Source organism: Carcharhinus amblyrhynchos, chromosome 13, assembly GCF_965287045.1.
Source record: "Carcharhinus amblyrhynchos chromosome 13, sCarAmb.v2.hapA, whole genome shotgun sequence".
In the NCBI taxonomy this organism is placed as follows: Eukaryota; Metazoa; Chordata; class Chondrichthyes; order Carcharhiniformes; family Carcharhinidae; genus Carcharhinus; species Carcharhinus amblyrhynchos.
In genome coordinates this window covers 58,359,293-58,380,508 of record NC_137336.1, presented here as the reverse complement: position 1 = coordinate 58,380,508, position 21,216 = coordinate 58,359,293, and the positions used below count along the sequence as shown (strand labels likewise).

The window sequence follows — 21,216 nt, the reverse complement described above, 5'->3', positions numbered from 1 at the left end:
CATAGTGAAGGCACCCTCATAGAAGACCACTGTGCTATATGGAATAGATTGAGAATAGATCTAGCAGCTCAAACCTGGGCATCCATGAGGTGGCATGAGCCATCTAACAGCAGCAGAATTGTATTCAATCAAAACCTGTAACCTCATGGCCTCGCATATCTCTCTCTACCATCACATCAGGTGATCAACCCTGGTTTATTGAGGAGTTTGTGGAAAGCAAACCGAGAGCAGCACAAACATACCAAAACATAAGGTGCCAACCTGTTAAAGAACATAAGAACATAAGAAATAGGAGCAGGAGTAGGCCATCTAGCCCTTCGAGCCTGCCCCGCCATTCAATAAGATCATGGCTGATCTGTCGTGGCTCAGTTCCACTTTCCCACCCTCTCCCCATAACCCTTAATCCCCTCTCTTATCAAAAACCCATCAACCCGCGTCTTAAAAATATTTAGCGAGGCAGCCTCCACCACTTCAACGGGCAGAGAATTCCAGAGATTCACCACCCTTTGAGTGAAGAAGTTCCTCCTCAACTCCGTTCTAAACCGCTCCCCCCTTTATCTTGAGGCTGTGCCCCCTAGTCCTACTGTCTTTTTTGAGCGGGAAGAGTCTCTCAACCTCTATCCTATCCATCCCATTCATCATCTTATACGTCTCAATGAGATCTCCCCTCATTCTTCTGAACTCTAACGAGTACAAGCCTAGTTTATTCAGCCTCTCCTCATAGCTCAACCCCCTCAACTCCGGTATCAGCCTAGTAAACCTCCTCTGCACGCCCTCCAAGGCCAAAATATCTTTGCGCAGGTGCGGCGCCCAAAACTGCACACAGTTCTCCAGCTGCGGCCTCACCAATGCCCTATACAGCTGCAGCAAGACCTCCCTACTTTTATATTCAATCCCCCTCGCTATGAAGGCCAGCAACCCATTCGCCTTCCTGACCACCTGCTGCACCTGCAAGTTGGGTTTTTGCGACTCATGCACAAGGACCCCGAGGTCCCTCTGCACCGTCGCCTGCTGCAGTTTTTCGCCACATAAGTAATAATCCTTCCTACCATTATTCCTACCAAAGTGGACCACCTCACACTTGCCAACATTAAATTCCATTTGCCATTTCCTGGCCCATTCGCCCAGCCTATCTAGATCCTTCTGCAGACTCTCCACACCCTCCGCACAATTTGCCGTTCCCCCAATCTTGGTGTCATCAGCAAATTTCGACACCCTACACTCGGTTCCCTCCTCCAGATCATCTATATAAATGGTAAAAAGCTGAGGCCCCAGCACCGACCCCTGGGGCACTCCACTAGTCACCATCCGCCAATCCGAATAGCACCCGTTGACCCCCACTCTCTGTCTCATAAGAACATAAGAACATAAGAAATAGGAGCAGGAGTAGGCCATCTGGCCCTTCGAGCCTGCCCCGCCATTCAATAAGATCATGGCTGATCTGTCGTGGCTCAGTTCCACTTTCCCGCCCTCTCCCCATAACCCTTAATCCCCTCTCTTATCAAAAACCCATCAACCCGCTTCTTAAAAATATTTAGCGAGGCAGCCTCCACCACTTCAACGGGCAGAGAATTCCAGAGATTCACCACCCTTTGAGTGAAGAAGTTCCTCCTCAACTCCGTTCTGAACCGCCCCCCCTTTATCTTGAGGCTGTGCCCCCTAGTCCTACTGTCTTTTTTGAGCGGGAAGAGTCTTTCCACCTCTATCCTATCCATCCCATTCATCATCTTATACGTCTCAATGAGATCTCCCCTCATTCTTCTAAACTCTAACGAGTACAAGCCTAGTTTATTCAGCCTCTCCTCATAGCTCAACCCCCTCAACTCTGGTATCAGCCTAGTAAACCTCCTCTGCACTCCCTCCAAGGCCAAAATATCCTTGCGCAGGTGCGGCGCCCAAAACTGCACACAGTACTCCAGCTGCGGCCTCACCAATGCCCTATACAGCTGCAGCAAGACCTCCCTACTTTTATATTCAATCCCCCTCGCTATGAAGGCCAGCATCCCATTCGCCTTCCTGACCACCTGCTGCACCTGCAGGCTGGGTTTTTGCGACTCATGCACAAGGACCCCGAGGTCCCTCTGCACCGTCGCCTGCTGCAGTTTTTCGCCACGTAAGTAATAGTCCTTCCTACCATTCTTCCTACCAAAGTGGACCACCTCACACTTGCCAACATTAAATTCCATTTGCCATTTCCTGGCCCATTCGCCCAGCCTATCTAGATCCTTCTGCAGACTCTCCACACCCTCCACACAATTTGCCTTTCCCCCAATCTTGGTGTCATCAGCAAATTTCGACACCCTACACTCGGTTCCCTCCTCCAGATCATCTATATAAATGGTAAATAGCTGCGTCTCCTATTTGACAACCAATCCTCTATCCACGCTAACACCCTACCCCCAACTCCATGTCCCTCGACCTTCTGCAATAACCTCTTGTGAGGTACTTTGTCAAACGCCTTCTGAAAATCTAGAAAGACCACATCCACCGGCTCTCCTCTATCCACTGCTCTAGACACATCCTCATAGAACTCCAGTAAATTTGTCAGACACGACTTCCCTTTAATGAAACCGTGCTGCGTCTGCTCTATCAAGCAATTCCCTTCAAGATGCCTCGCAATTTCCTCCTTAATGACAGATTCTAACATTTTACCTACCACAGACGTTAAACTAACCGGCCTATAATTCCCCGCCTTTTGCCTGGCACCCTTCTTAAACAACGGCGTAACATTAGCCGTTTTCCAATCATCCGGCACTTCCCCGGAATCCAGCGACGTCTGGAAAATAACCACCAAGGCATCCACTATCACCTCCGCCATTTCTTTCAGAACCCTCGGATGCATTCCATCTGGTCCTGGGGACTTGTCCACAATCAGCCCCTCCAAAGCTACAACCAGGACTACACATGTGCTACACAGCAGCAAAAGCAGCAGACTACAGACACAGCCAAGTAATCCCTCAACCAACAGATCAGATCACAGTTTTGCAGCCTGCTTCATCCAGTCATGAATGGTGAACGATTAAACAACTAACATGAGGAAGAGGGTCCACAACTATTCCCATCTTCAGTAGGAAAAAAAAATTCATATTTAACAGGCTAAATGAATTAAGATCAACGAAATGGACTTCAATTTCTTCTCACAAAGGGAAGAATCATTCCATGTGACATGGGAAATGAGGGACAAGAATCTTTATTTCACAGTACTGCTCAGTTGCAAGACAACGTGCATTTTTAGTTTAGATGTGTTAAATTGCATCTTGGAATTCAGTTTTGAAGGTAATTATCGGATGAACTCAGCCAAAATATCAGGTTTTGTTTTGCATTTTTAAAGAAAAAAGTAGTGACAGTGGAAGAGAAGGAAACCATAATCAGCATTGCCATTTACGCAGAGATCTTAACTGCATACTGGATAGGAAATCAACATATTTATAACATTATTGTTTAAAAAGTAAAGTACGGTTAAAAGCCCACTGGTTCTGATGTCCCAAAGTCCAACATCAAGATGCTGATTGGTCACTTTGTCATTTCCCAACCAATGAAGGTTTATTTACTGATAGAAACTAATCAAGAGCATTTAATTCTTTGGTTGCCCTGTGCACCACAACAACCTCAAAATATGTAAGCAGATAATAAAGCAGAAATTACTGTGGATACATGACTATCTATTCTTGCCCATGCCAGTCAATGATACACATGTCCCATAGTTGGAAATGCAACAATGCCACTGGCATTTTCTTTGATTTAGTGGTACTCCAGTAGGCTGATCTCATGCCATTTTTACGGCTGCATTACTTACAGGTATAACAATAGTACCTCCTTGCGACTCTGAACTGAATATTACTGTCGTTTGCATATACACTAAGTGCCACGAGCCTTTCAAAGACACCAAGGTAAGATTAAGTCATATACAAGTTGCTAAGATACCTTATTTTACAGCAGGTGAAGATGAAGCAGTAAGAGGAGACTGTATGGTGAGCACCTTTGATCTAGCTTCTTCAGGCCTGGGGGTAGCAGGCAATGATGTTATTTGTTATTATGCAGTCTCCACCTTCTGCAGTCAAAGGGTTAGTAAAAAGAGTCTAAAGCTGTTGGACATCATAGTCTACTTCTCCACCAGCCAGATCAAAAAGAGAGCCAGGACACTTGCTACCATCCATCCCTAGTTAAGAGAATGGAGGAGCTCAGTTAATGATTTTTTTTGAAATAACTGATTTTCAGCAATCATGCAATTGGTGGATCCAGTCAATACAAGATCAAATAACAATAGCAGTACAGCCTGAACATCTTACTGATCTTCCAAAGAAATTCAATCTTTAAATCTGTCAAGGAAGAGGCAACAAGGCATCCCCAGCCTCAAATACAGGCAAGAGATAGGATCGAAGTCTCCAGTGCTAAATTTTACTCTACACTGATCTACTATTTTTAGGATGAAAATTTGACTATAGCAGCGTGTTATTATGTCAGTCACCAGGTAGAGATTCCTTGCCCTTTTTCACATCATCAATAAGGTGATTTTATATCCCTTCAAGAATGAAAGGAATCGCAACATACAATCCCCAAACTGGCAGTAAACCTGACTCAGTAAGATCTAATAAAAAGAGAAATGGATTTGTTCACTTGGAGTAAAGTTCTGGTCATAAGTGACAACAAGTTGGTGTCAAACCAATTTTGAGTTAGTTGGTGCAAATCTACATAATATAACTAGTTACAACTGAACACTGATCAACATTACAATACAAAATTAATTCACACTGAAACAGTTCAAGGGCAGCATTACCTTCAGCTAGCGCACATTGCTACAAAATGTGGAAAAGTGTCTCACTCGCTGAATCTCACCTCCACAAACATACAATTAAGCTCAAAAAAAAACAAACAGCATAAGCCTAATGTAGAATCATGATATTTAAACTAACACACACTTACCACATGGAGAATAAATTACATATGGGACTTTGCAGTCCAGGCCAAGTTTTTTCCCTCAGATAAAGGCCTTCACTAAGCACCCCAGCCTCAGTGAGAAGTTAAACTGTTGCCATCATTGAAGAGCTTATTAATGGAAGGAAGGAAAGATATTAATGGAAGGAAGGAAAGAAAGAAAGATTTAACGAGGCCAGTTTTAAAGAGGGGCTATGATGGGAACCTAGGGAGCCAATCAGAATTCTAAATTTAATTACAGACTTCCTCATCTGATTTATGATGCTTATATGAATTTGAACATGCATTCTGCAACAATGGCACTCTTCACTTGTGGACAGTCATCACTACAGAAGTTAGGACAAGAGTCCCCGGGAGTAGTTTTAAGCATCAATATTGTGATAGGGCGTGCCAAAAATATCAAAAGCAGAGGAAATGTCTTAAACCACTGCCATACACAGTCAACTACATACCAGCTTTTCTAAACAGAGAGTAAGTAGTCAGAATAACTGCTCGATATGAAAACAATTCAAGCCTTCCAATTTCATTACTTCAGAATTAAAGATTACCAGAAAGAAGATGACTCATTATCTAGAGACCACAGCACACAGAAGAACGCATGTATGTGAAAAACCACTTGCAATGTGCATAGAGTATGCAAATACTAGAGAATAAGATGACAGGATGGCATGCGTGCAGTGAGGAGTTCAGAAAGCAAAATGGCAGATAAAGTAATTCCATTAATCACCAACCTAACAGATCAAGCTTCAGAGGCCCTTAATAAGGGCATGGACAATGGGAGTTGGCAAATGTGAACAGATTGCTTGCTTATTTGTCTAATTGCAGAATGTTGCACAGGGACTTCCTAATGGGATCACTTTGGAGAAACTGATCTTTCACTGCTCTCCAGAACAGACAATTACAGAGCGGTCCACAGATTCCGTTCTAGCAACTTTTGTGTTGCATGTAAATTCAAAAATCAATGTTTTCCATTTTAAACGGGCAAGCATCTGTTGAGCACCATTAGCACCAACTGGCTGTGTTCAATGGTCCAAGTGATTTCTGTGAAGGTGAGATCCAAGATTCGCAAAACAGATAGGTCTGACTACAGATGAAAGCAACCCCAATGGGGAATAAAAAGCCAGACACACTATATTGGCAAAAAAAAGTTTGAAACTGCTGTGTATGATTCTCTTACCAGGTTAATATTGAAGGCCTTGCAAGCCAGGTCATCCAAACTCTGTTTCTGCAGCTGCTCTGTGATGACAGTTACCATGGTAACCTTCCTGCCTTTCCGCGTGTGCTGTGAAAAAGCGATCGAGCTCTTCCCTCTGCAACACTCGCCCCTTCACTCTGCCATGTTCCTTGTTCCAGTGGGTTCATTGGGAGGTAGTCATCTTAATAGTATGATGTAAGACACAGTAGTACTTTCTTAATCCATTCTTCTAATTGCCCTGTGTAAAAGAGAGCACAACTTCGCATCAATTTTTAAAACATAATTTAATCAACATTCAAAGAGCCACCAATTAGCTCAGAAGTCTCTTCACGTCTTTTAGTGATAGGAGCTTAGAAAGACATCAAATCAATGGTTCTTTCTAAACAGCCTTCACGTTACAGAATTGTTAACATTGTGCCTTCAGAGTCCTGCCATTGAGATTCCAGCCACTCCAATGGCATCAGTTACTTTGCTTTGAGCAAAAAGCTTCCATTTGTATAGAATATTATCATATTTTATATTAAATAACCATCACTGCTACACACAGGGAAATGTGCCAGTCAAGCTACTTTAGTTCTCACAATATCCACTCTGATGCCAGAAGCACAGAAAGACTTGAAGAAATCAAACAGAATTATTAGACACTACATCAGATGGGATGGTGACAAATAGAAATGTTGTGAGATCAGATAATCTGGTTGAGAGATAGATATTGGCCAAAACACCACAATTCTCTTGTCCTTCTTCAAATAGAGTCCTAGGATCCTTTATATCTCATGAGGGGGCATAAAGAGATTTGGATTAATCTGAAAGACAACACTTCCAACAGCACACTATTGTCAATCTAGATTATATGTCCAAGTAAAAGTAGGGCTGGAACCCAAGGTCTGCTAACTCACTAGCTCTGCTATCACTGAACTACTGTTGACATCAGGAAAGGGTTCAGGGAACACTGAAGTAGTTCATTACTTTAAATGGAGTTCAGCATTTCAAACAGGCAAGAAGCTGCTTCAAGACTCCCTATCCTCAAAAGAAAACGCACCATCAAAAAGGTTCAATGGATACAAAAGTGCAGAAATGCCACAATGGTTTAATTATAAAATCTGGTCATTTGCTTCTGTATCTAGTGCCAGAGAGACAAAAAAACTTGCAAAATAAGCAACTGGTCCAGTAATGTCCTTCAGAGAAAAAAGAACAAATTCAGCCTGGCTTGCACATGATTAGTCTACATAACGTGGATGACTCTTAATGCCCTCTGACATGATCCAACAAACCATATCAGTTCTGCAGGAATGGGCAGTAAATCTCACCAAGATTTCAAGAACAAACAGTAGACAGTGTAGTATACGCAACTGGTCAAGTTCCCCTTGGCTATGCCCTCCCTCAAACACCAATTTATAATATTTGCATCTAAGGAACAGAGTGCCATTGAATGTCAAGCTTAATCAAGATGTGTAGCTACAGCGGCTTTCTGTCTTCTTGACAAAGGAACACCAACCACAGTAGAACCAGGTGTTGTAACACAGGTTCACGTGAAAACCACACTGTTCTTCCACAAATACTGGATGAATACTACTGTGCACTTGTAAAACAGAGAACAAATTAGTACGAATTCAAAATAATCATTACTGGAGGGATAGTTCTTTCAAATCTCAAGTGACAGTTGAATAATCAAGTTAAATTTTCAGCCAGTTTTATTCAAATAGGTTGTATTTACATTTTATTTGCTTATATGGATCGTGTTCTAAAAATTTGCTAGAAGTTAACTTACTCAACTATAAGCACAGCTTCAATGCAAACGCCTCCAACTGACCTGAGTTTATAATGTATGTGCCTACTTTATTCCTGAAATGCATTTCCCTTGATTTTGTATAGATGCTTAGAACTCGGGAGTTGGTTCCATTGATACATCCATCATAGGAGTCTTGAGAGCAATCCTGAGCTTGCTCTGAAAGCAAAGCGCTCACTGATAAGCTGTGAAAGATGGACTTCATCTTGGTCACAATTTGGCCGACTGCACTCGTTTATCAATGCCACCAGTTTCTTAAAAACGCATCTTTTGTATTCCGATCAAGGATATTAGTGCTGAAGAATGGAACAAATCCTCATTTGTTGCGTCACGTGTCAGCATTTAGCTTTCCACAGCAGCAATATTATGGTTAGATGAAGACCAAAGTGTCTGGCACTCTGCCTTAAAGTCCTCTCCAATCCCAATAAGGGCATACCCTCTCTGCATCAAGTGTGACATTGTTCCAATTTCCAGATCGACTTTCCCATGACCCAAAGCAGATTTGCCAATAAAGGTTGGGTTTTGTGCTCTCGGCCCATATCTATCATGAGCTCTATTCAGGATGCTCAAATACATTTCACATTAGAACTCATGCCTGTCAGATAGATTTGGATTGGAGCCCAGGTCCCAAAACCGAAAGGGCAGCGTTTAACCTACTTCATCACCAAATCTTCCTTAAAAGCAACACAAAATCACCTCGAGGAACTGAACTGGATGAGTAAAGACAGAATTTTTTTTTCAATTATTCCTTTCATCTCTCCTGTACACACTTTCAGCCAAATCGGATCAAATTTTGACCAAAAAATGGTTTCAAACTTGAGCCCCAAAAGTTAAAGCAGTGACGATGAAATCAATCAGGAATTTCAAAACACAGTTCGAAAAGTGTCATCCCAGGTGTGGCCCACCTACCCACATTCCTCAAGAGAAAGCTCAAGCACTCCAGTAAAATGAGGCCTTTGAAAGGTACCTGACACAAGAGCTTCAACAAGGTAATGGTAAAGACAATCAATGTTCACTGAAACTACAGATCTGAGGTTAGAAAACGTGACTGTAAACCTTCCTAGTAATTTGAATGTAAAAAATTAAACACGTCAAATAAGTTGAGTGACATAACCACAAGAGGGTATGGACTCAAAACTTAGAAGAAGAATAAAGTGAATAATTGAAGCAGAGTGAACCAACGAGCAGGGTAATGGCTGACGTACTCCAGCATGTTTTTTTGGAAAGCGAGACAGATGGGGTTTTCTCCAGAAGAAAAGGGTTATGGTATGTTTACAACCTAGGCCAGCTAACCAATTGGACCACAATTAACTCTTCTTGTCCAAATTAAAATGTCATGTTTCATTTATTTTAAATGTATGAAACAGCTGCAGAAAGAGGTCAATTGGCCCATCGAGCCTGCACTGACAACAGTCCCATCTCGGCCCTATCCCCTTAAGCCCACTTATTTACCCTACAAATTTCCCTGACATGAAGGGCAATTTAGCATGACGAATCCACCTTACACATTTTCGGAGAGTGGGAGGACACCAGAGGAAACATACGCCAACGTGGGGAGAATGGCTGCATGGAGTTTCCACCCAAGGCTAGAACTGAATCCAGGTCTTTGGCGCTGTGAGGTAGCAGTGCTCAGCAATGTGCCACCATGCCACCTTTTGTAAGAGACACTAAAGGATGGATAAACCAGCAGGCAAGAAGTGAATAAAAATATTACATAACTTTACTAAGACCTGCTTCAAACAGTAAACATAGAAAATAGGATCAGAAGTTGGCAAATTCAGCCCTTCAAGCCTACCCCGCCATTCAATCAGATTGTGGCTGATCTTTCCCTAGTCTCAAAAAAGCCTCTTTTACCAGCTGGGCAGCATGCTTGTCCAAAGCAGGGAAAGGACAAGATTAACTCAGTCACATCGCCAAGTGCGGCTACACAAGGCTCTTTACACTTTTGCATAACCCTGCATAGTGAAGATTTGAATCATTGCGCAAAACCCATTTGCCCCCGAGCAAATGGGGTACTGCACACCTACAGCATTTCAATCATCATCATGCCAGCGTTGCGAGGTTACTGGCAGTCATGATCGAAGAGAAAGTAGTTTAGCATCAATGCTGAGCGTATATTTGCACAAACAAAATAGCTTCTGAACCATGATATTCAATGGACTGGATAATGAGAATCATGCAACAACACAATTAGTACCACGTGTTGCTCAATCCAGGAGGCAATTGCCATGCATCATCTCACATTTGAGATATTAAACAATTTTCCTTAAATGATAAGCCACAAGTCTAATAATGGATTTTAAACTCCTGAAATCGCATTCAGGATATGATGGCAATTCATCATATTACTATCATGGAATCTATAAAACTTTACTGCTTTTTTCTCTTACATGTTAAAAGGTAGATTTTTCAGTATTTGTTGGGCAACTTGCTCCCAAACGCTGGAAGCTGCAACAGGAGTCCAACAACAACTTCCATTTTCAGAATTCACAGACATGCATAGATATGATCCCCCCATTAATTGTGCAAGGCTGGAGTGGTGTTGTTCATAGGATTGCTCGGCATTTCACTGTGAAGGTGCTTAAAACTTGGACACAAGCCAAGAAACGGCTGGCCATTTAACCTGTGGGTTGATCCTGAGTGTGTACACATTCATATGGTCCATATTCCACACGCACTTTCAGACTAATGATGGATCAATGATTTACCTCCTCTCCATTTTTTAATCCTCGGAAAGCTCTATATTCTATGCTATCATAGTCTTTCACCCATGTGTCTTAAATACAAGAACTTGGAGAAATATTGGTTAAAAAGACATATGTAATGACAGAGTCACAAAAAAAAATTTGGAGATCGAAGAAAAACATCCATTCAAATTTGGTAAATTGGTCAGGTCACGATGCAGCGAGATAAACTATTTCAATTTGAGGGAAACAAGTAGCTACCGCCCTAGAATCAGCCTTACTCGTGGAGGTGTTTATTACTACTGATCTTGACATCAGTTGCAGATCCAGGGTAGTTGTAGGGCTAATAGCAGACTTGTATGGCACAATATTGTAATCAATTAGGGTTATTCTTTCTTCACGCACTATTATTTTGATGGACCACCCTCTCAGGTCAGTTGATAAACAGGTTAGAATATTAGTGTTGAAATGGCAAGCATTTTTCAGAACACCATCCCATTATCCACACAGGTGGCATGGTAGCACAGTGGTTAGCACTGCTGCTTCACAGCTCCAGGGACCTGGGTTCGATTCCTGTCTCAAGTCACTGTCTGTGTGGAGTTTGCATATTCTCCTCGTGTCTGTGTGGGTTTCCTCCGAGTGCTCCGGTTTCCTCCCACAGTCCAAAGACATGCAGGTTAGATTGATTGGCCATGATAAAATTGCCCTTAGTGTCCTGAGATGCGTAGGTTAGAGAGATTAGTGAGTAAAATACGTAGGGATATGGGAGTAGGGACCCGGGTGGGATTGTGGTCAGTGCAGACTTGACGGGCCGAAGGGTCTCTGTCCGCACCGTAGCGTTCTATAATTAATAGGTGGTCATGCACACTTGTGTTCCCATATTTGAACTGAAACATGCACGAGACAAGGAATTGTTACTGGAGTCTGGTTGTAGCCTCTGGGAGCTGGCTGCAAAACTGCATTCACAAACCGCAGGGAGCAGCTAACCTAACATTTGTGCTAAAAACGGAAAATGCTAGAAAATCTCAGCAGGTCTGATAGCATCTGAGGGGAGAGAATAGAACCAATGTTTTGAGTCTGGATGACCCTTCGTCAGCTCTGACGAAGGATCAACTAGACTCAAAATGTTGGCTCTATTCTCTCTCCACAGATGCTGTCAGACTTGCTGAGATTTTCCAGCATATTCTGTTATTGTTTCACATTCCAGCACCTGCAGTATTTTGCTTTAATCTAACATTTGTGCTGTTGGAACTGTAGGACAGAAATCTGAATAAAGTAGGACTTTTAAAAAAATATTGGAGAGAGGCACTAACACATTAAGCAGAGGACAGCGAGACGCATAAGTCCAGGCACAAGTACTCGACAGGGAATGCACCTCAACTGTGGTTAGAGGTCAGATTTAAAAAAAAAGAGATTATATATGGACACAAGCTGTTCTCCGCAAAGGGACATTATCTTTTATGGGTTACCGGATCGCCAAAGACAAGGACAAGGGCACAGTGCCCTGGGCTAATCATAGGACTATCCAATTTGGCACATGCTAATTGGGCGATGGTTCAGAAGCAAGTCCTTCTTCTGAGATCCTTGCAATCTGTTCGGGATATATGCTATGATCTAGAGCTGGTGTAATTAATTCAGACTCATCACTAGTTAATATAATTATGACACTGCATAATGCATCATTACTCTTGATGAAAGGAGGGTTTAGTGACCAGAGTGTTCAGGTAAATAAATCACGAATGTCAATAATATTTTCAGCTTTATAAATAGGGATAAAAGAGCAAAGAAGCAATGTTAAATATCAACTACACAATGAATCACAATGGAACTATATGTAGTTGTGGGTAGAAAGGACATTAGAAGTCATTAGGCATTGAGAAGGAAAGGCAACATCTATACATAAGGATGACATTAGGGTTGAGAAACCATAGTTATGACAGACCTGAGACGTGGAGGGTTATTTTCTTCCTCCCTCCATAGGAGGTCAAGGAGCTATAACAAAGATTTTATTATGAAGAGTTTTGATGCAGAAGGATGTTCTTCTCTAACTAGAATGTCAATGACAATTGAGAAGCAAATTAAAATAATTAGGAGAAACAAGAGTTGTTAGAGCAAGTAAAGTTTTGCAACAGGAAGTAGCTGATGCAGAGGCCACTACAATTTTTAAAATGAAAGGTAGATAAACTCTTGAACTGGAGTTGTGGAAATAGAAAAGGATCTATTCATATTTCCTTCAGTACAAAGATAGCAGGGATGAATGGTCTCTTTCTGTGCTGGGTTCAAATGTAATCTACGAAATGACAGTCTTCTCTCGCTCTGCTGGTTGCTCCTTCATAAAAAGGGATGAGGTAGTGCCAACTTAGCCCTTGTGCAAATGGACCCAAAACTGGCCTTTCATCTACCACAATGTGGCTGATGTAGGAAATGGAAATCTTTGCAAGTACAGAATACTCTGCTGAAATTATGTCCAATCCACATTTCAAAGACAGAGTGGAAAATAGCTTTATTCTGCAGCAGACTGTGCTACAACTAACGTGCTAATACACAAGGTTGACACTAACTACCTAAAATAGCAAATACATTGACCAGAGTCAACAATCCTCACCTTAAAAAAACACCAAGAGAAAAAGAGAGCAATTTTGATTGATGTTGCTCAGGACTTAGTAAAAACAGGACGTACACAGATGTAAATCAACAATGATTGAAAATTAATTTTGCCAAGACTCAATGTTTTAAGGAGATATTAACAAGTTCACAACCCCACACTCCAAACAGCTTGCCAGGCAAATGGAAGCACTGAGCTGTTCGCATTTCCATTTTCAGTTATGAAATTAACTGCAGTTTGACGACTGCTTTTTTCACAGCTAATACATGAAGTGTGCACTTTTCATCAACCACTCTGGTGCATTGTGGGTGGGGCCTTCAGTCAGTCCACTAATTGGTTGTCAGTCATCCAACAAGCTTCTCTGACCACATTGGTAAAAAGTAGTTATCATACTGAGCGCTGTGAATAAAATGTAGATTAAACAAAGATCATGTTACCTTTCTGGTGAGCAGCAATCCCATAAATTATAGGCTCAGTAAACAGATAGTATTCTGAATAGAATCCCTACAGTGCAGGAGGCCACAATCCCACCCAGGCCACATCCCCATAACCAGAGGCATTTACCCCAGCTAATCTCCCTGACACCAAGGGGCAATTTTTAGCATGGCCAATCCACATAACCCGCCCATCTTTGGACGGTGGGAGGAAACTGGAGCACGCAGAGCAAACCCACGCAGACACGGGGAGAACATGCAAACTCCAAACAGACAATGACCCCAGGCCAGGAATCGAGCCTGGCTCCCCGGTGGTGAGGTAGCAGTGCTAACCACTGTGTCACCATCACCTAACTATGTAGCAGTCTTCCTCACTAATGGAAAGTCATTTTCCTGACAGTTTTAAAGAGTGAACTGTATTGAATATTTTGCAAAATAATTATTTTCTATCCAAATCATGCATTCAAGTCACATTTGCCTGAAGGTAAAAAATGGGGTCAGGACATTGAAAAATATTAAGGACAGGTTTCTATTTTGAGTGATTTCACTTTTCATCAATAAAACTTCATAACTATAGACTTAGAGGCAAAACGTTAAGAACATTGTTTCAGCAAAGGGTCACGAGACAACTCCAAGACCTATATTAAACTCACAACTGGAGAAGAATCCTCGAACTCATCAGATTTGGGTCAATCCTTGGTCATCGATTACTGATTCTTTTCCCATGTATTTGTTAACTTCTATTAGATGCTAGTTCTGTTCCAGTACACCAACCTGACATACTTTCTACAATAACACTGTTTTCCTCTGGGTAGTTTGCCTTTTAAAAGTTACCACAAAGTGCCCCAGGAGTGTGTCAAATATTAACTGGGTTTTTTTTTTTACACAAGGGAAGTTTGAAACCCTCTGCATTACACAACATTGTACATTACACAATGACTACAATTGTTGCAAGCAACTGAGAAGCCCAGTTGAAGTGGTGAAACTCAATTGCTGTTGAGTTCATTCCCACCCCTCCCAATGAAAGAGAAAGTTATAGATATAAGCAATGCAGAGCTGTAGATGTGTTACTCTGCCAAAAGATAGCCAGTCACCTCTATCTCCCACTAATCATCTAATATAGTAACACAGGATTAGTTATACTGCATGTTACAGTCGAAGTACACATTTGATTGTTAAGAAATCACAACATAACAGGTCTCCAAGTGTGACCTTTCCCTCCCAACATACTCTGCAAAACCCAGGCAAGAACAAATGATGCATCTCAATATTGAAGGTGCACAAAATAAAGATGTAAAATTACAGTACGAAAACAGCACAGTAATGTTACTTTAAGACTTGGCAAAGTTCTTCAACTTATCTAGAATGTCTGATAGAGTCACTTTGACCTGGCACATTAAAAGAGATCACCAATCTCTTACAGTGGAGAGGATTCCAGAGGTTATCCAGCAACACTGGAAAGACATCAAATGCAACCACCATTTGCTATTGTGGATAAGACTTGGAACTTTATTCTCATGCTGCAGAATATAGAAACATGAAAGAGAAAAATAAACAGCTTCTTACATTACCTCATTCAGATTCTGAACAGCACAGCCAACTATTTTGAACTTCCTCCTGCATTAATATTGAACAGCTAAACTGTTAAATGGAGAGAATATTAATCTACAGCCTTGCATTTGGTCAAGCCTAGTCCCATAGAGGTCAAGACCATAAGACATAGGAACAGAATTAGGCTACTCGGCCCATCGAATCTGCTCTGCCATTCAATCATGGCTGACTTTTTTCTCATCCACATTCTCTGCCTTTTCCTCATAGCCCCTTATTAATCAAGAACCTATCAGTCTTAAAGACACTCAATGACCTGGCCTCCAGCGCTTTCTGCGGCAAGAAGTTCGACAGATTCACCACTCTCTAGCTGAAGAAATTCCTCCTCATCTCCGTTTTAAAGGGTCGGCCCTTTAGCCTGACGTTGTGCCCTCTGGTTCTAGTTTTTCCTATTAGTGGAAACATCCTCTCCACATCCACTCTATCCAGGCCTCGCAGTATCCTATAAGTTTCAGTAAGATCCCCCTCACCCGACTAAACGCCAACAAGTACAGACCCAGAGTCCTTAACCGTTCCTCATACAACATGCTCTTCATTCCAGGGATCATTCTTCTAAACCTCCTCTGGACCCTTTTCAAGGCCAGCACATCCTTCCTTAGATGTAGGGCCCAAAATACTCCAAATAGGATCTGGCCAGAGACTTGTACAGCCTTGTATTGTAGCCCTCTCAAGGTGAATGCTAACATTGCATTTGTCTTCCTAACTGCTGATTGAACCTACACGTTAACCTTAAGAGAATCCTGAACAATGGCTCCCAAGTGCTTTTGTGTTACTGATTTCCTAAGCATTTTGCCATTTAGAAAATAGTCTATACCTCCATTGCTCCTTTCAAAGTGCATAACCATTGTATTCCATCTGCCATTTCTTTGCCCACTCTCCTAACCTGTCCAAGTCCTTCTCTGCAGACCCCTTGCTTCCTCTACATACCTTTGTATCATCTGCAAACTTGGCAGCAGCACCTTCAATTCCTTCCTCCAAATCGTTAATGTATATTGTGGAAAGTTGTAGTCCCAGCACCGACTCCTGAGGCACATCACTAGTCAACGGCTGTCATCCTGAGAAAGACCCTTTTATTCCCACACTCTGCTTTCTACCAATCAGCCAATCCTCTATCCATGCCAAGGTCCTACCCTTAACACCATGGGCACTTAACTTATTTAACAATCTCCTATGCAGCACATTGTCAAAGACCTTTTAGAAACCTAAATAAATCATGTCCACTGGTTCTCCTTTAATCTAACTTCCTTGTTACATCCTCAAAGAACTAACAGATTTGTCAGATATGACCTCCCCTTGACAAAACCATGCTGACGCAGTCCTACTTTATCATGTGATCTCATCTTTAGTAATGGGCTCTAAAATCTTGCCAATGACCAAAGTCAGGCCAACCAGCCTATAATTTCCCATCTGTCGGATCCCTCCCTTCTTAAACAGCAGTGTTACATTTGCTACTTTCTGGTCCCCTGGTACCCTCCCTGCCTCCAATCATTCCTGAAAGATCACCACCAATGCCTCCACAATTACCTTAGCTATCTCTTTTAGAACTCTGAGGTGTAGTCCATCTGGTTCAGGTGATTTATTCACCTTCAGACCTTTCAGTTTCCTCAGAACCTTCTCCTTAGTGATGGCCATGATACTCTCCTGTGCCCGACTCTCCTGGCACTCTGGCATCCCACTGGTGTCTTCCACTGTGAAGACTGATTCAAACTATTCAGTTCCTCTGCCATTGCTTTATTTCCTATTATTACTTCTCCAGGCTCATTTTCCAGTGCTCCATGTCTACTTTTGCCTCTCTCTCACTCTTTATAGGTCAAGCTGAAATAAGTTTGGATTCAGCAATGACTGCCAACCCACTGATCCTACGAAGGCCAAATATTATAGCACTGGGTGAGATTTTGTTTTGCAGCAGAGGAGGCATGGCTAGAAGATTGGCTAGCTAACAAGAAGCAGAAAGTAATGATAAATAGGTCCTCTTCAGGTTGGCAAGATGTAATGAGTGCCACAGGGATCAGGGCTAGGGGTTCAAATTACTTACAATTTATATCGGTGATTTGAATGAAGGGTCAGAATGTGTGGTTGCTAAATTTGCTGGTATTACAAAGACAGATAGGAAAGTAAGTTGCAAAGAGGAGATAAGGACCCTGTAAAAGGGCATAAATAGATTAGGCGAGGGACAAAAATTTGGTAGATGGAATATTGTGGGAAGTGTGAATTTGTCAACTTTGAGAAGCAATTATTTAAATGGGATGAGACTGCAGAACTGTTGAGGTAGAGGGATCTGGGTGCCCTGGTACATGAATCACAAAATGTTAATATGCAGATCCAGCAAGTGATAAGGAAGGCAAATGGAATCTTGTCCTTTATTGCAAGGGGAATGGAATATAAAAGTAGGAATGTTTGCTACAGCTGTAAAGGGTGCTGACGAGACCACATTTAGAGTACTGTGTACAGTTTTGGCCTCCTTAATTAAGGAAGTGTAAAACATATCAGAAGCCATTCAGAGAATGGGTCAGTTAACTGATTCCTGGGACGGAGGAAGTTATCTTAAGAGGAAATGCTGGGCCTGATTCCATTGGAGTTTAGGAGAGTGAGAGATGATCCTATTGAAAAGTAAGATCCTGGGGGCATTTGACAAGGTGGATACTGAAAGAATGGATTCCCCCACGATGGGAGAGGTAGATAGATTCTTGACTAACCAGAGAGTCAAAAGTTATTGGTGAGGGGGGAACGGAATGTGGAAGGGAGACCACAATAAGATCAGCCAAGATCTTATTGAATGGCAGAGCAGGCTCAAGGGATCCAATGGCCTTCCTGCTCTGAATTCATGTGTTTAAATGAATCTTCTTATTCATAAAATGTTGAGAACACCCACCCTAAGCAGAAGATCTTAAGGTAACATCCACAATCAAAACAGGAAGCACTGTTAAAGAAAGGGACTGCAGAGATATTGACATCACCATGTTGTGACAGATACAGCCAACTCCTGGATGGATCACTACCTTACACAATCTAACATTTCCATCAGCTTGGCCCCCAAACAGTAGAGGCAACAGACAGTGTCACAAAAAAATTAACTTAGAGTATCTCAAAGGATCCCGCCAAGGCAGCCCTTCTCAGTCAGCACCTCACTGCCAACAGCTCAGCCTCCAGTCACCAGGAACTACCATGTGCCCATAGTGCCTGGCCATACCTAAAGTCCACCATTATCAGCCACCGTGAGGAGAACATCATGGCTGTTTTAACAAAAATGACCAAAAGATTAAACATCGGCTAATCAAGCACAGAGCTACACTGACAGGAAACTCCACAACAGCTCGAGAAAAGTACAGTATAAAAACTACAACATCAAAAAGAAAAATGGTAGGTAGGAAGAGCACAAGAGATCCAACAACGTGTGGGCAACAATGTGTGGTTTCTTCAGTGCTATCAAGACCACTCTCGTACACAATGTCATTAGTGATCCACTAGCAATATAGACAGGTAACTATGTGAAAATACAAAGAACGGTAAAAGTCACAGATTGTGCCAAAAGGCCAGTTTCCTTGTGGTATGCATTTCCAAAGGTTTCAAAAGGACAAATTACAGAAAGTAAAACTAACTTTACAACTGTAGTTTAAACACTATAGCTTTGCAGTAACACATATGTTGTAAATTTTATGTTCCATTATCCTATCTGCGCATTTGCCAACGAGCATAGATGCAGACAGTCTGTATTGACTTGCAACAATGTTTCCACTGTAGGGCTGATAATGGTGATGCAATTTATCAAAAAGCAATTTGCAGCTGATAGCGAGATTCTATGGACAGTATTTGTACAAATATAGAACACACGCACTTGTCAAAGATATAACTCTGTAGGACAAATGCAATACAGAAAGCACCTACAACACCGCTGACTCAAAAAACGATTGGTACTGCAGACATTAAGGTGTCAGAATTCAGCCAGGATAACTGGAACAAGTTCAATGATTATAAACAATCTTACGGTAAATGCTAGTCATTACAAGAAATCTAAACTAGTGTGGTTCTGAAGGTTGCAAATATATGTTGTCCATTGACTCCTGATGGGCATGCTCGAGACAAAGAGTTTGCAAGGTTTTCTCCCCTTTCATGCAGAACAGTTGCTCTTTGAATTTTTCTTTTTATTCCTTCACTAGGTGCAGACGTCACTGGCTGGGCCAGCATTCGTTGCCTCCCTAACTGTCCTCAAAAACAGGTGGTAGTAAGCCACCTTCTTGAACCACTGCAGTCCACGTGGTGTAAGTACACCTACAGTGCTCATAGGGAGTTCCAGGATTTGGACCCAACAACAGTGAAGAAAATGCAATAGAATTCCAGATCAGGATGGTGAGTGGCTTTGAGAACTTGTAGGTGGTGTGTTCCCATGTGTCTGCTGCTCTTGTCCTAGGTGGTAGAGGTCATAGGTGTGACAGGTGCTGTTTGAGGAGCCTTGGTGAGTTGCTGCAGTGCATCTTGCAGATGGCACACACTGCTTTCACAGTGCATCACTGATGGAGTAAGTAAATATTTAAGGCTATTGGTGGGGTACCAATCAAGCAGACTGCACTGTTCTGAATGAGGTCAAGCTTCTCAAGTGTTGTTGAAGTGGGGCTCACCCAGACAAGTGGAGAGTATCCATCACACTCTCAACTAGTATCTGATAGATGGTGGATAGGCTTTGTGGAGTCAGAAGGGGAGTTACTTTCCACAGGATTGCTAGCTTCTGATCTGCTCTTGTAGCCACTGTATTTATATGGCCAGGCTAGTTCAGTTTCTGGTCAATAGTATCCCGCAGGATGTGAATAGTGGAGAATTCAGAGATGGTAATGCAATTCAATGTCAAAGGGGAGATGGTTTGATCCTCGCTCAGAACTGGCCATTGCCTGGCATTTAGGTGGCATGAACATTACTTGCTGCTTTACAGGACCTGGATTGAATGTCATCCAGGTCTTGCTAGATATGAACATGGGCTGCTTCAGTAACTGAGGAGTTGCAAACAGCAAACATCCACATTTCTGCCTTATGATGGAGGGAAGGTCATTTATGAAGCAACTGGAGATGCTTATGCCGAGAATACAACCCTGAAGAACTCCTGCAGCAATGTTCTAGAACTAAGAAGATTGACCTCCAAGAATCATAGTCATCTTTCTTTCTGTTAGGTACAATTCCTGCCACTGGAGAGTTATCCCATAAATTATTTTTTTTTTAAAGGGGAAGTGGATGTTGCTTGCCAGGCCAGCATGTATTGCTTATCTCAACTGTCCTTCAGAAGGGTATTCCTGATTCCCATCAACTTGTTTTGCTAGGGCTCCTTGATGTCACACTCCATCAAATACTGCATTGCTGTCAAGCACAGTCATTCTCACCTCCTCTCTAGAGTTCAGCTCTTTTGCCCATGTCTGGGCCAAGGCTTTAATTAAGTCAGGAGTGGGAGTGGCCACCAGGTTATTGACTAAGCACCTCTTCATAGTACAGTCAACAACACCTTCCATCACTTTGATGATTGGGAGTAGACTGAAAGGGCAGGAATTGGTTGGCTTGGACTCTCCTTTGAGGACAGGACATAGCTGGACAATTTTCTACATTGTTCAGTAGATGCTAATCTTGTAGTACTGGAACAGCTTGGCTATGGGGCAAAGTTAATTCTGGAGCAGGTCTTCAGTACTACTGTGGAATGTTTGTCAGAGTCCATTGCCTTCACAATATCCAGTGCTTTCAGCTATTTCTTGATATCACAAAGTGAATCGCTGATGCTGGGGACCTCAGGAGTTGTATCATCCATTCAGTACGCTTCAGCGCTGATGAGCTAAGTTTTCCCATTGAGGATGGGAATATTTGTGGAGCCTCCTCTCCCAGAACTGGGAGTCATAGTTTGAGGATAAGGGGTAAACCTTTTAGAACTGAGGTGAGGAGAAATGTCACCACCCCAGAGGGTGATGAATGAGTAGAACTCACCACCACAGAAC

General features: G+C 42.2%; 1 protein-coding gene across 3 annotated transcripts in view; it reads right to left on the bottom strand.

Annotated features, from left to right (window-relative positions):
* Positions 1-21,216, bottom strand: part of fam53c (family with sequence similarity 53 member C) — a 127,176-nt gene that overhangs the window by 83,561 nt on the left and 22,399 nt on the right. For all 3 annotated transcript variants that reach the window (XM_080201133.1, XM_080201134.1, XM_080201135.1), the window contains one exon: positions 6,113-6,368. In XM_080201133.1, coding sequence (XP_080057259.1) covers positions 6,113-6,190 — 78 coding nt within the window. In that variant the 5' untranslated portion in view covers positions 6,191-6,368. The remainder of the gene's footprint in view (positions 1-6,112; positions 6,369-21,216) is intronic.